General features: G+C 58.2%; 1 protein-coding gene across 2 annotated transcripts in view; it reads right to left on the bottom strand.

Moving 5' to 3' along the window:
• MPRIP (myosin phosphatase Rho interacting protein) overlaps window positions 1-14752 on the bottom strand; it is a 74075-nt gene extending 59323 nt beyond the window's left edge. Inside the window, exons 1-3 of one of the 2 annotated variants that reach the window (XM_065684644.1) lie at window positions 14219-14752; window positions 4356-4433; window positions 2570-2635 (exon numbers count right to left, since the gene is read on the bottom strand). In XM_065684644.1, the coding sequence (XP_065540716.1) occupies window positions 2570-2635; window positions 4356-4433; window positions 14219-14338 (264 nt within the window). In that variant the 5' untranslated portion in view covers window positions 14339-14752. The remainder of the gene's footprint in view (window positions 1-2569; window positions 2636-4355; window positions 4434-14218) is intronic. The other variant, XM_065684643.1, reaches the window with a different exon arrangement.
• Between the last annotated feature and the right edge of the window lie 525 nt (window positions 14753-15277).

The raw sequence follows: 15277 nt of genomic DNA, 5'->3' as shown, positions 1-15277 counted from the left end.
GTCCACATCCTGTGCATGCTCTCCTCATTACAACCATTGTGCAGAACTGGTCTGAGTTTTCAGACCGGAAATATGATGGATGGATGGAAGGATGGACATACAGAAAAGAAGGCAGCCAAGCAGGAGAACAGATGCAGGACTGGCTCAGGGATACGGGTAGCTCTCAAGAAGAAGATGGGTGCCAGTAGAGTGGCTGGTGCCCAATTATACCACCTTTTACTAAGGCTTTCTCTACCCAAAGCACTCCAACACCAAACATGAGTAAGTTTGGGTTGGAAGGGACTGGGGCTCCCTTCCTGAGCCCACCCCTCCTGCTTTTAATAGGAGCAGAAATTGCCCAACCCACAAAATCCACGTCTGAGAGGTTCAAGGCACAGCAATCCCATCCCTGCAACTGCCTGGCTCCCATCATGCTGAGAAGGCTGCCCCTGTGAAGAAGCCCCTATGGGATCCCTCACCCCATAGGGATGTGCTTGCTGACAGCCTCATCCAGGTACCACCAATCCCTTCGAGTGACCCTCAGCACTCAGCCATCGTAACCTAATGCTGTGGAATGGTGACAGTGGGTCCCAAACCCACTGGAGCTGTGGCATCCTGAGCCATGCTCTTGCCCTGCCTGGTGGGAAGCCAATGTGGTCCACTCCAGGCACACAGGGAGTGAGCCCAGCCCTGCCACAATGGACAGAGCGAGGGCATCATGGGCTGCTGGAAGGGGCCCTGCTCCTGCCAGCCAAGCCATGCTGGCACCCGATGCACAAGGATCAGGGCTGGTGGTTTGGCAGGAAACAGCTTCCCCAAGGTCAAGCACAGGACATGCCCCAGGACAAGTTCCCACACGCAGAAGATGGTCCCTGTCTCTGGCACTCCTCAGCCCCGCACCAGCCCTGCTCCTGCATGGGCTGAGCAGCAACAAAACCTTTCCTTTCGTCCTGCTCAGAGGCTTTTCCTCCTGCCCCAGCCCAGCTTCCATGTTTAGGGATGCTCCAATGCAGATGGAAGGGGCTGGGGCAGGCTGTGCTCAGCTATGGCCAGGCAACACCTTTAACAGAGCTGGTGCCCACAGCAGTGTGGATCCCACGCAGAGATGTGCTCCGGAGAAAGGTCAGGAGGGTATTTTTACACCATGGGTCAGACCCCAAGGAGGAGGAGGAAGGAGCTGAGACCATCTCCTCCATCTATGGCTATAGCAAGGCCAGACCAAGCTCTCCTGCCCTCCTCCCATGGGACCACAGGGAGTCCCAGTGCCCCATCCCAGCAGCGCTCTGCTGGGTCAGACCTGTATCACAAGGCTGGAGGGGTGCAGAGCAGTAGCCAAGGAGATGTCCAGCATGGAGATGCACATCACATTGCTCAGGACACGGACCCACACTGCACATGTGCACGCTCCCTTTTAGTTTGGGTTTTCCCACTTTTTCAAAGGGAAAAAGCCCAAGAGGTGCCTGGAGAACTGCAGGATGCTTTCCTTCTCCTTCGTGTGCTCTCAGCAATGATCCCCTGTGGTGCCAACAAGGCTGCATTGCTCCCCATCTGCTCCTGCCCTGGGGCAGATCGACCTCCTCAGGATGCAAAGCACCGATATCATAAACTATGCTTCCCAGCATCCTTGCACCTCTACCTCGAACTGGGGCATCTCCCTGCTCCAACCAGTCACACAGAGCTCTCCTTATCGGACATGAAACACCAGGTTGCTGAGACACTAAAAACATATTAAAAGCCTCCGCTGCTCCTTCCCGAGCCATTTCAATTATTCAGGACACTTGGATCAACCCCAAGGAATAAATACAAAGCACCAAGGCATGAAACTCGAGCAACGCTCGCTGTGCTGCTGTGCCCCATCGCACGGTGCCCTCGCAAAGGCATCAGAGGAAGACCAAGGCACCTCCCCACTGCAGACACAGGTCCCCACACGTCCCTGCCCCACATCCCAGCACGCCTGGCGTCCCGAGCCTCCCGCCCAGGCACATCCCAGCACACGGTGTGTGCTGGCACACACAAACATAGGCAACCTCCCATGGGTTTGTTGTAGTCAGGAGGATAAAACCACTGGGATTATGGGCTCTGCTTTGCAGCTTGCAGCAGGCGGGGTTCCCTTCATTTCAGCTCCCTGCTCTGTTTTACAGAGGGGAGCAGTGCTGGCAGTGGGCCGCAGCTCCAGAGCAGGCAGCAGGAAGGTGTTCCAGCTGACCTACTTCTGTGGGCATCAGTAGGCAGGGCACTGCCAAGGTGATTCACCATCACCAATCCCCAGCTGGCACCAAGGATCAGGGCAGGAAAGAGGGAGGACAACCTTAAGGATACCCCTAGTGCTCCCTACCAGTGTGGGATCTGTCAGCAGTGAGATCCCAATCCCATGCCAAGTGGGATCCACATGGCTCCAAAATCCAATATCCCCCACAGACGCTCCACGCAAACCCAGCCTGGCGTTAAGTCAAGCCCAGCAAGCACAGCTCTTCATTGGTTTGAAGAGACCTCCCCATGCCTTGTGCCAGAAGCATCACCCAAGGCTGCTCCACGAGCAGCAGAGGCGGCCCTGGTTGATCCCCACATGCACCTCCATGGCAGCACTCACCATCTCGTCCAGGGCATAGCGCAGCAGCCCGTGCTCGTAGAGGATGAAGAACCGACGCTGCCATTTCTGCAAGGGAAGACAACAATGGTCACAGCAGTGCCCACCAAGCCCTGGGCCATGCCAGGGGCACCCAGAGCTGCACATCAGAAAGCCAGGGCAGAGAGAAAAGGCACCAAAATCCCTTTGTGGCAGGGACTTGTGACTACAGGGCACAAGCTCAGGTCTCACTAAGCACCACAACACAGACTCCAAGCTGGCCTTGTTTAACCATACAGGAGACAAAACCCACCAGCTACTAGGCTGGAACCAGGCATTTCCTCCTCCTCCTCTCCCAAAGGATGCCCACAAGCCCTGTCACCGCTCTCCAAGAGACCTGCTGAACACCAGAAGGATCCCCAACTAAGTGCTCCCAGCCCTCAGCTTCACCCTGTGACATCTACTCCATCACCCAGCGCTGCAGGGGGACAGGCTGTCACATTACATGTCCCCCAGCAGGGCATGAGCTCAATTTGGATGGTGACTGCCCCTCCTTTACCCAGGCCCTGCCTCCCCTGGCACTGCAGCTTCTGCAGCAGAGCAGATTGGAGAACTGATCTGGCTGGAAAAGTGCCTTTTTTTTCTCCCTTATGTGCCAGGTTGTTTTCAGCCAAGAGCACAAACTGGTTGAACAGGCTGAAAGGAAAAAGGTCCCAGATTCATAGCCCCAGTGCAGCAATTCTTATCTTGCTTTTCTCAGCCCTTCGGGCAAAGTCCAAGGTGCTCAGGGACAAGCAGAACTCCCCAGGACCCTGCAGACCTCCACAAGACCCAGCCTCTGCTCTAGCGGGGACCAGAGTCCCATGTCTCCTTAATGTTGGGCCAGCAAGCCTGCTATTAGCTGTGACTCCAAACCATGCCCCACATACCCCAGGCTGAATCAGAACCCTGAGTTCAGCTCTGAGAGCATTTTGGCTGCATGACAGAGGGTTCACGGGCCATTGCCACTGCTCCCATGATCAAAACAGCCCTGTCCTGGTGGCCTCAGCAGCAAGTTCCCTGGACGAGCAGTTTGGGGACAGGCTGGGAGTCCTTGTCACAAGCCAGCAGTGAAGGGATTTCAGCCTGGCCACATACTTGTGGGCCTCATAACCCCCTAGGGCAGGAAAGTGGGGGATGCTCTGCCCCCACATCGCGATGATGCTTCTGCAAGGCACGAGCAAACCCCTTTGGGCAGGAGCTGAGTGTGCTTTGCTCTGCTGCCAATGCACTCAGCTTCAGAGCTCCATAGGGTTACAGCAGATAGGAATCATCTCTCAGCCCCATCCTTGCTGCAGGACCTGACACAGAGGTATCCACGTTAGGAGATGGGATGAAGCCTCTGGGCATGCCCATGATGAGCTGCAGCAAATAAAGGGAAACTGGGTGCCTTGCTGATGGTCCCAGCACAGCTCAGAGCCTCACAGCCCACACTGTTGGCCTGAGAGCCTTCCCAATCAGCATGGCCCATATCCGGCCAAATCAGAGCACAATCAAGCATCAAAAAGCAACAGCAGCAAGCAGTAAAACTGCACAGACTGAGCCTGCCCAGCACTGCAGTGCCCCATCCTGCTGCCCAGCACAGGAGACCTGGCATCCCAGAGCAGGCATCCGAATCTTGCTGCAGGAAACCTCTCCCAGCTTCCTGGTTTGCACAAGAGGACGGATGCGCGGAGGTGCCTGCAGCACTCCTGGGGCAAGGACAGGAACTCACTGCTCCTCCTGCCATCCCTACCCGCGGCACAGGGAGAGAGTGTTTGGCTTTGCTTACCCGGGAGCGATGGACAGGGTTGTCAAAGTCCGTTCCTTCCGGGGCCAGCAGCAGCCAGCCACCATAAATGGGTTTGGCCTGCAAAGAAACAGCAGAGAAACACGTCAGGCACAAAGGAAACCAGCTCACCATGGAACAGCACCACGGTACCAGACCCTGGCGTGAAGGCAGCTACATGAGTTCACTGGCAAACTGAACCCTGACACTGATGCTTGATGGCAACCCGTGGTCTTACATACCCCATTTGCACACAGGACTGAAATGAGGACTCGGGATGAGGTAAAACCCCAACCACAACCTCCAATCTCAGCTGCTTCTGCATTGTACCAAGAGCACCAATCTCCCCAGCACTGCCCAGCTGCAGAGCTCATCCTCACTGACAACCCTTCCCCTCGCCATGAGCAGCATGCCTCTACTCCACAGCAAAAACACGCTCCCAAGGAGAGCTCCATGTTTTCCTTCTGTTAATTAAGAGAGGAAAAACTACCCATTGCTGGCAGTTCTCCAGCTCGCAGCCGCTTCCCCTGCACTGCACATCCCACACCCCTGCCAGCCCGCTCCTCCCCAGCAGCGGCTCCCAGCAGCCCAGGGCCCAGCACGCAGGAAGGTCAGAGCCAGGCAGAGGGAAAAACAGCTCATTCAGCCCGGCTGGGAAGAGAAAGGGAAAGAATACCCGGAAAGGAATGCCTTCCAGCACCATTTATCAGTGGAACAAAATAGCCAGGCTCTTTCCGCCAGTGCTTTGGGCATACAAGCACACACAGAAGTCCGCACAAAGCAAGGCCACGCTACGGTGGGCGGTGGGATGGGCACCAGGCATGTTCTCCCCTCAAAATCCTATAGGCACCACTCCTGCTGCAAACTATTAGCCAACCCCATTCCTGGCAAGGGCTGGGGCCAAATCCTGGTGCAAGAGCGGCAAGGCATTGCCACACCGCAGAGGCGGCTCCACAGAGGTACCAGGAGTGAGGAAACCAAGGGCAGATCCAGCTTTGGGAGCAGGGACGCTGCTTCCCACCATGAAACATCCACGCGCACCCAGCAACAAGGACCCACGTTCCCAGCTCCTCTTTGGCTAATCTGGTTGCTGCCATTCTATTCCCTTTCTGGTTTTTCCTTACAGCTTAACACCGTTCCCAATGCGGTACCTCCCTGAGATTCCTCCTGCCAGTTTCTGTGGTTTTGTAATGTTCAAAAGTTTCCCCTCTGGAAAAATCCCTGCAAACAATAGAAGAAAGTGCCTATGCACCCAAAACTGTCAAACGCATGAAGCACTGAGTAAGCAAACTGGAAACAAGCCGGAGGAGCCCTTTTAGTGTTTATGAAGTGAAAAGAAACAACAGAATCTATTCTCTTCCCCCCCCCCCCCCCCATACAATGTGGTATCTCAGCCTTAGGTGTTCCTCTGCCAGCAGCTGGGAAAACATGATTTGAGAAGATCTTCCTTCCTTCCCCCTCGCTTTAAAGGGGATTAAAAACAATGGAGTGCTGGGAATGGGATCAGATTTGGAGGAGTTGGCCTGAGGCACCCCTGCACCCGCCTGTTCCCACAGCCAGCATCAGCCTCACCCACACCAGGGGCTTTGCTGACACCCCAAAGCCCTCCTTAGGTTTGGTGTCACCCCATTGCTCACCTGGGTGCTGATGCCCTGCTCGCCCATGGCCCCCATGGCGCTCCAGCACCGGCTCTGTGCCCAACCCGTGTCCGGTGGGATGAGCCACGCTCTGCCACTCCCCCGGCACACCCCGGCATCCACCCGCCCCGTGCCCCCACCCAAAGGTGCCCGTGACGCACCCCATGCCCACGCAAGGGGAGGACTTTGGAGCTGAGGCTCCCACCACTCCCCATGGTGCAGGGATGCGGCTGCAGTCACTTGTGTGGCCTTGGCAAGGATACCTGCAATGGCCTTGCCCCGATTTCCCTTCTGGTTTATAAGGGAAAAGGCAGAATTCCAAGTAACTAACCAAAGGTGACCCAGCAGAGGGGCGGGAAGTGCCTTCAGTGGGTCACTATAGCAGGAAAAGGGGTCCCCAAACTCCTATGTGAGGCACACGCATTGAGCCCTAAGCAACCAGCTCTGATGCTTGAGAAGATATTGTGAGTAGTCTCCATCACTCAAGGACAAGGCAGAGGATGACAATGTAAGCAGGACACAGCATTCCCAATGCTTGGCACTGCCACACCAAGGCAGCACCCTCAGGGGTGATGCTATGGGCAGCCGAGCTGCCTATAGGGCTCAGACCTTCCCTGTCCCCCTCTTTTCCCCTCTGTGCACAGCCAAATACTCAACCCACAAGCAAAATCTCTTCCCAACACAAGCCACAGCACCGCAGCCCTCCCGGCAGGACCATCCCCAAGCACCCCACTGCACCCCAGCACCATCCGTCCCCAGCATGATAGGCAGCAGGCGAATCCAAGTGCCACACCAGGGACAGATACCAGTGAAACCCAAACAGGGGACACCAAACTGGGTCAGCAGCAAGCAGCCTTAACCCAGTATTGCAGGTGTGAAACCCCATCCTAGCTCAGCCTGGCTCACACCCCTCAGCAAACACTCTTTTCCCCTCAACCACTCCACTTTTGGCTCAACTGACTGTATATAAAGCATTGAGCACCTGAAAACCATGCCCTTAACACCAAGCACGGTCATTTCTTTTCCGGTGTCGCAAAAAAGCACCAGTGGGCTATACTTATTTCAGCAGAAGAGTCCAATTTCAGATATTGAAACCAAAATAGCTGAGAGGGAGGAATTTGAGCCAGGCAGCGTGGGCAGCCCAGTTCCACCCACCAACACATGAACACACAGCAGTGCTTTTTAAAGCCAACCCAAAACAAGCTCCTGCTAAAACCAAGCCCGGAAAGGTACAAGCCTAAATAAAAAGGGATGTCTGAAATAAACCCATCACACCTGCATTGGAATGGCCCTGCTGAAGTGAGGCTTAAAATAAACCTGCTTGAAGCGGCTGTGGGAGGCAGGTCCGGGGTGGGGGGGGGTTACTGCACCAGGATGGAGCTGGAGCCTCGCATTGCTTCACACCAGAGAGCTCAGCAAGAGGAGGAAAATGCAACGCTCAGCACTAAGAGCTCAGAAGGAAAACTTCCCTTGTCCAAGCAGATCCGTCCGACCTCACGCTGTGCGACAGCGTTAGAGCAGCCCCAAGGTTCTTTGACAACAGAGCCCTGTCCACCTCCCACAAGCTCCAAAGAGCAATCCCAGGTGGCTTTCCCTCAACCACACGGGATGCTCAGACAGCTTTGCCTTTATCCAGACTGTACCTGGCCGAGGGGTGAGCCACAGACCGCCATGGAAAGCAGAGCAGAGGGCAGCTGCCGGCGGTGCGGAGCATCCGCTGGGGTGGGGTGACGCTCACGGGGCGGGCAGGAAGAGGAGAGCCGGTTCCTCTGGCACAGCTCGCGGTGACGAAGCCAACCACCCACCATGGCCTGGGCCGGGAGGTGCTGGAGCTGCTGCCTCACGCTCTGGGAGAGATCTGCACCCCTTGCCACCCAAAAGCAGTGGCCACAGCACCTCACAGGGGGAACAGGAGGTGGGACGTGAGGTTGGAGCCCCACAGTGCCTGGTTGTGTCCTATCCTACGGGATCAGCAGAGGCTGACTCAGACAGAAACACCCTTTCGCCATCGCTCCGCTTCCTGTCGCACCTCTGGGAACGCCCAGGTAACCCATCCCGCCTCTGATCCTGCCCGGCCCTGCTTAGCTTCAGGATGGGCTCCGCAGCCCCTCACCTGCCTCTCAGGTCACTGCCCCACCATGGCCCATGCTGCACCCAGGGGAGGATGCTGCCTCCAGCTGAGCACCCCAGGCTGGTGCTGGAGCACAGAGAGTGGGAAGGAAGCAGAGAAGGAAGTGGCCCCAGCTCGGTTTACACAAAGCTGTCAGGCTGCTGTGCTGATGCTGCCCAGGCATGGACAAACCACCCCAGGCAGCTCCACCGGCACTGGGAACGTGATTCCCAGCAGCTGGGGGTCTGGGCTTAAAGGATATGCAGAGCCACACAGCACTTCCCAAAGCACAGGGCGATGCAGGAACCCCTGCACATCCCCAGGGCAGAGAAGGCACTGTCACCTCCTGCCAGTGGGCAGGATGGGGCACAGGAGCATGACAGCCCACAGAGGGCCAGAGGTGGGCTGTGACACTAACCAGCATCACTGGACAGGCTTTCACATCTGCTGTGCTTGGTGGTGGTACCTTCACCTCTTCCCTCCTTCATGCGCACCAGTTGGGCATACAATGCCCTGTAAGAGCTCACTGCACAAGGCAGAACAGGAAAGCTTTACTGACATCCACACAGAACCATTGGATAGTTAGGGTTGGAAAGGACCTCAAGATCATCTAATTTAGAGTTCAGATTTAGCTCCATGGCAGAGCACCCACATCCCTGTTAGGGAGCTGGGGATGCTCCCACAGCCAGCCCTTACCCATCCCAATGTGCTGGGAGGAAAGCCCGAATCCATGGCCAGGAGAGCGCCCTGGCTGGGAGCGCGTGGCGGGAGGGATAATCTGTTTAGGCTGCCGGCGGACGTAATGAGCCTGTCTCGGGTGGAGGCAGGGCTTGTTTTGTTCAGGCTTGGCAACGGAGCGGTAAGAGTTGGGGGGGGAAATGGACTGCTGCAGCAGAACTTTAGCCTCTGCCTCCCAGCACTGAATGCAGAGGGCACTGGGAAGCAGAAGCCCCATGAGAAAATGATGTCCCCAGCCTGGCCCAGGCTGTGGGTGAACACATCGTGACTCCCATCCCACCACCTTTATGGCTTCAGTCCCAACAGCCACCAAAGGAACCTGTCTGAAAGCAGCCCACTGCTCCCTGCATTGCAATGGGTTCACAGCTCTCAGCCAGACCCATAGGAAAGCATGGGCACAGAGTGGGGGACAATAAGGTCCCCTGTGCACCATCTCCTAAACCACTCAGGGCTCCCCAGAGGTAGGGATCTGTTTGTGGCACAGCTCAAAGGGAAAGTTCACTGCAAACGCTGCAGCTGCAACCTCAAAAGAGGAAATCTGGGACATTTCCGCTCCACTCTCGGTTTTGCACACCTTGGAGCCAGAGAGAACATCGCTGATGGGTGCGTCGGAGCTGCTGTCACCTAGCAGGAATGGGGAAGGCGACGTGGTGCTTAGGGAGGGAATGGGATGCCATACCCAAGCAGGCTTTCCTGCTCACAGCACAGTTTCTAGGAAATGAGAGACAGGCATTGCATGCTCCCAGCAGGATGCCACATGGACCATTAGAGCCCCAGTACCCTGGAGCCCCCTCTCTCCATCCACCTCCTGCTCTCCTGCAAAGCCACATTTACACAGCACAAGTGAGGGCACGAGCTGGCTGCTGCTGAAGCTGCAAATCACCAGGTCAGGCTTCCACCACCAACACACCTCAACGTGCAGGAAGAGACCAAACCAGACCGGACAGGCTGGACCTCGGGTGCGAGCAGCACAAGGTGACACTGCCATGGGGCGGCTGATGGGCACCGTGCACAGCACAGCCCTCCTGGCACCCCAACAACCCTCACCCTGCCATCAGCAAACCCCAAAGGAAAGGAGCTGTCTGGGCAGTGTGTGGGCAGCAGCAGAGACCGACTGACCGGAGGAACAGGAAGGGGAAAGGTTGAATTCGCCCTTCGTGCAAACAACCAGTCTCCAGCAAACACCTTGGCCCTGGGGCTGTGCTTGCGTCCGAGCGCTGCCATGAGCTTGGGAAGTCGGGAGCCAGAGCTGGAAGAGGCCAGCTGCAGCGTGCACAGGCAATTTGTCAAGCAGCAGCAGCAAGATGGAAGTGGGAAGGAACAGGCTCTGCAATCCCAGCTCCTCGCTCCTTGAGCAGCCCCACAGCCTAGCGTGCCCCGCAGGGAGCAGGCGTATCTAACCACCTCCCACGACGGGCTCCCGCAGCGCCTGCGAGAAGCCACAACATCTCTCTGGAGCGCTGGAGAGGGGATTTATCACTTCCTCGGGTGCCAGAGCAGATAAGGTGCGGCGCCATGCAAAACAACAGCAGCAAGTAAGCGTGCGAAGGAGACGGCTCTCCAGCACCCAAAGGCACCACCATGTCCCTTCCCTTGGGTCACGGCGAGGGTTAAGGGCATCCAAAGCCCAGCCTGGCATCCAACGTGACATCCCTGCCCTCCAAGGGTGGAATGCTGCCCATTCCCCATGACTCTTCCCACCCCAAACCCTCTGGCCATGCCCCCCAAGTCCCCAAGGGAGGCGGGTCTGACATTTGCAGAGAATCTCCCCCTGTTTGGTCCTAATAATCAGTCAAGTACAGGCGGATTTTTGCAGCATGATACAACAGGGAGCAGGGAATGCAAGAGCGGGGGCTGCTTCCAGCAAAGAGGGGGTTTTCCTTCCCCAAGAGCAGGGAATAGAAGCAAAAGCATGCCCGGGACGTGATCCCTCACCCTGCCGCCCTTTGGACAATGCCCATAGGCAGGGTTAAGACCCTAGCTCAGGGCATCACAGCCCCATGGATGCAATGCCCCAGAGCCGACACTCCCCAGCCTCAGGGCTGTCCAGCATCCAGAACAGTAGAAAAGTGATCATGTCCAATGGAGGAGAGCTGGAAATAACCACCCCCAGCACTGAGCAGGGGCATCACGGGTTGGGAAGAGGCAGTGGGAAAAGTCTGCGAGCTCCATTTTCTAACTGGGTGGTCCCTCTGGGCATCCATGCCATGATCTCCAAAAGGAAGGGAGAAAAAAAAAGGCACTGGTAGCTGGAAAGACGTCCTCACATTCCTCTATCTGTGCCAGTCCCCATGCCCCGAGAGAGCACATGCATGGAGCAAATTAAAAGCAACTGCTTTACGCTCTGCTCTTCTTCCAATCCAGGCCAAGCGGAGTTTTGAGGTTAATTCCCAGCCTGCTCCTGTTGTGGGGGGCTTCATCTTCTTTATGAGCCAAAGGCACGTGCACACAGGTCCGGGCTAGCTGGTGTGGAGAGTGGGGACCCCTCGGGGACCCCCATGGATCTGCAGAGCCATGGGTGGCTTCCTTGGGAAGAGGGTCCCAATGAACTGGCTTTCATCTGGAAGCAGAAGGGAGTTCCAGGGAACCAGCTATACTCCCAGGGCAGGCTCTGTGAAGCTGACCTCCTCTGCAGGATGTTAAAGGGGACGGTGCGGTGCCAGCACAAGCACACCTTGCCAGGAAAGAGGGAATTCCCAGGAACAAGGAATTTCTCCCTTGCCGGGAAAAGGGCAGCACAAGGTGAGCTGGTGACGGGTGAGTGAAGCAGCCAGGACAGAGCCATTAACAGCACTGTATCTACCAGGGACCATAGGCCAGAACCTGCCACTGCACAGGGCTCTGAGCACACAGATGAGACCCATAGGAACATCAGGGGTTGTTCCTACAACCCCAGCAACAGATTGTCCCAAAGGGGAAGCAGACACAGTTCCTGACCCGGTTTTTCCCATGCCAAAGCAGGCGCCCCAGGAGGTCAAACACAGGTTGGGGTGGGGGGGGATGGAGAGCACATCACCTCCCACCTACAGCCCCATGGGGGACAATCGGAGCTCCAACAGGTAGCAGGACCACACGGAGGTGCCCTAAGTCACGCTGAGCCCCAAACGGCAGCGCAGCCACACACAAAAACAACTCGTGAACGCAGCGCTCCCGGGATTAGGGACTTAGCGTCCACACAGCCCTTTGAAGTTGGAAGTGCTAAGTCTGATTATTATTAGAGAGCTCCAGCTCATTAATCCTGATGTTTGGAGCTGGATTTCCCCCCCTCCCTTCTCCCAGCCCCATTCCTAATTCCGAGTACAACGGGAATCCATTACTCCCACTAAATACTGGTGACAAACACACACTTGGGCTCCAGCACACCGGGAAGCAGCTCCTGACACCAACACAGGTATTTGGATGCCATAAAAAGCCAAAAGAGACCCGAGTACGTAAGTGTGAAGAACCTTCACCTTTCCTGCAAGCCAAGTGGAAAGGTCAGATGACTCAAAAAGCCTTTTCCAGCCTGACTCTAGGTAATCACCAACGCGATCCCGATCCATGGGCTGAGTGGGATGTACGGAGCGCAGAGCCCTAACGCAGCGGTGTGGGGTCCCCCCCCTTGCCCACACCAAGCTTGACTAGAACTTAAATTCAAAAGGAAGACTAACCCCGAGCTGTTAAATGAACCGTTATTCCTGCCGGAGCACACCCTCGCATCCAGGCTCCTCGCTGCAGCCTGAATCCGGATGGGTGGCAAGGAAGCGCTGGGAATACCGCGGCCGGGGGCTCCTCGGCAAGGCGGGAGGGTGCGCGCCTGCATCACACGCTACCAGAGCCACCATCTTATCTGGGAAGCGGGATTACTTCACCCCAGCTGCAAAGGGAGAAGCCGAGAGCAGGATTGGTTTTCCCAACCCGAGCCCCTGCATGCGGGGCTGGAGCCGGCTGCGGGGCCGACCCCTATCCCCATTGGAGCCGGAGTTCCATGGGGTCACCCACCACGCTGACAGGGACAAAGCAAACAGGGGGGGCTGTCCAAAACACAGCCCTGGCTCCCCATGGCAGGAGCAGGCAGCGTGCAACGCTTTGACCCCCCCCCCCCACTGAAAATCAAAGCACCGCACTAAAGAGGCAGCAAAACCCCAATCGGGGCAGTGGGAAGGAGCCGGCCAGGACTCTTCCCAAGCCCCCTTTGGGATGGCTCCTTTGTCTGGGCACGGCCGCGACGCTCCCGGCCGCCCGCCCCTTCCCGCACACACCACGGCATTTTTTCCAGTTACATTTTTTCCATATTAGCCTTCAGATTTCATTATCCCCCCCCCTTCCCTCGCCCCCCCAGCGAGAGCAGCAATATGTCTGATCTCATTGCCATAATAGGATCGGGAGCGGGGATGTCAGTCCCGGCACAGAAAGGTGTGGAAGAAGAGAGGGTGGCTCTGCTTCCCGCAACCCGACACCATGGATGGGCCCCTACAACCCTAAACACAACCCCCCCCCCCCCCATCCCAAGCCTCCAGGCCTGCGTCAGGCCTGGGAAGAAGGAGCAGGAAGGCCTGGACATGGCAGATCCCACACTGGGAAGGAGCCGGGATCACCTCCCTGTCCCCCTGGGAATGTGGGGGGCTGTAAGATGGGGGGGATGTGTCCAGCACATCCAGGAGGGGATGTCTGGTTTACAACCGAGTTTTTCCCAGGACTTTCAGGATAAATCCCACCGGATACCCCCCCACCTGCTGCCATGCACCCCAAGAAGGGCTGGGATCACCCAAAGCACTGGTGCTGGTCCCCAGATGGCCTCAGGAAAGGGGTGAAGCACTGAGGGACCAGTGGGCACTGTAGGGATGCTGGGTGCCCCATGGCATACCTGGGTCAGAAGGCACCCCATGGGATCGCTGGACAAGCTATGGGACCAAAGAGCACGCATGGGGCTCCTGAACACACCATGGGGTTCATGGACACCTGTGGGTCCCTATGCTGTTAAGTGGAGCCAGCAGGCACCCCATAGGGCTACACCCCCCCCCCAACAGCCCACATTACCTATGGGAGCAGCAGGCACCCCCAGAGCCTTATTATATCCGTGTAACCAGCAGGCACCCCATGGGACCCCTGGAGATCCTACAGGAACCCATGCTAACCAAAGGGGCCAGCAGGCACCCATGGGGCCTTGTGCGGGACCCACAGGTTACCCATGGGCCACCCCCGGCACCCCAAGCTACCCCAAGCGGACCCCGAGGTACCCGCGGGGCCACAGTGCACCTATGGGGCCCCACACAACCCACAGACGGGGGCCAGCAGACACCCCACAAGGCCCTGAAGCCGGACGCGTAGGGGCGGGCAGGGGGCGTGGCCCCGGGCCGGATTTTGGGGGTAAACCAGCGTGTTTTGGGGTCAGGTCCCACCTGGTTGAGGTCCTCGTCGTTGAGCAGGTGCGACTCGCGGGGCTTGAAGCAGTTCTGGCACTTGCTCTTGTTGAAGATGTTGGCCTGGAACTTCCTGCAGGGGTTGTCCTTGGCGGCCATGGCGCGGCCCCGCGCCCGCTGCGAGCCCGCTCAGCGCCCCGCGGAGCGCCCGCCCGCCGCCGCGCCCATCGCCGCCCCGCGCCCGCCCTCCCCGCGGGCCGCGGCCTCCGCCCGGCGCCTGCGGAGCGGCAGGAAAAACACGGCCCGACCCCACCGACACCGGCCCCGCTCAAGCGGACGGGATTAAGAACCGCAGAGACCGCAGCGCAACGCAGCGCGGCCGCCTCCGCTGCGGCTCAGCGGGCGCGCATGGCGCCCAGGGCGCGCAAAGGCCGCGGTGCTGCGGAGCTGGGCACTGCCGGGGCGCGGGGCCGGGTGCGGGGGGGCCGGGGGGTCCCGGAGGGTGCTCGGTGCTGCCGGAGCCGCCACCGACTGCGCCGCCCGCAAAGTTTCCAGCGTCGCGGAGCCAGGCGGAAAGGAGGGCGGGGCCTCAGCGCTGACGGGCAGCAGCGCTGGCCAATACAAACGGGGCTACGACGTTAACAAAAGCCGTCTCTGGCCAATGGGGTGCAAGGAGAGGGGAGGGCGCGGCGGTGCCGCTTCGGAGCCGTTCGGGGGTGGCGAAGGGGCGGTTCGGTGACAGCGGGGGGCGGGTTCGGCTCGGCTCGGCTCCGCTCGGCTCGGCTCGGCTCGGCTCGGGCCCCGCCGGGGGGCTTGCGTGGGGCCCCCCGCGCCCTGTCCCTGCAGTGCACGGACCCCCCCCATTGTGCACCAGGCCCCCTTCATGCACTGCCCCGTCGTGTTGTGACCCCTGTGCCATGCACTGCTCCCTCCGCTTCACGCATGAACCCCAGCACACCGCACATTGTGCACAGATCCCCCATACAGTGCAGTGACACCCCACCATACAGCGCCGTGTCATATCCCAGGACCTTCCTGGCCACCCAGCCATGGGGTGCAATGTGTGGGGCTTGCACCCCCAGAACCATCCCCCCAAAT

This window comes from Lathamus discolor, chromosome 6 (assembly GCF_037157495.1).
Source record: "Lathamus discolor isolate bLatDis1 chromosome 6, bLatDis1.hap1, whole genome shotgun sequence".
Classification (NCBI taxonomy): domain Eukaryota; kingdom Metazoa; phylum Chordata; class Aves; order Psittaciformes; family Psittacidae; genus Lathamus; species Lathamus discolor.
This window is presented reverse-complemented; position numbering and strand designations above follow the sequence as displayed.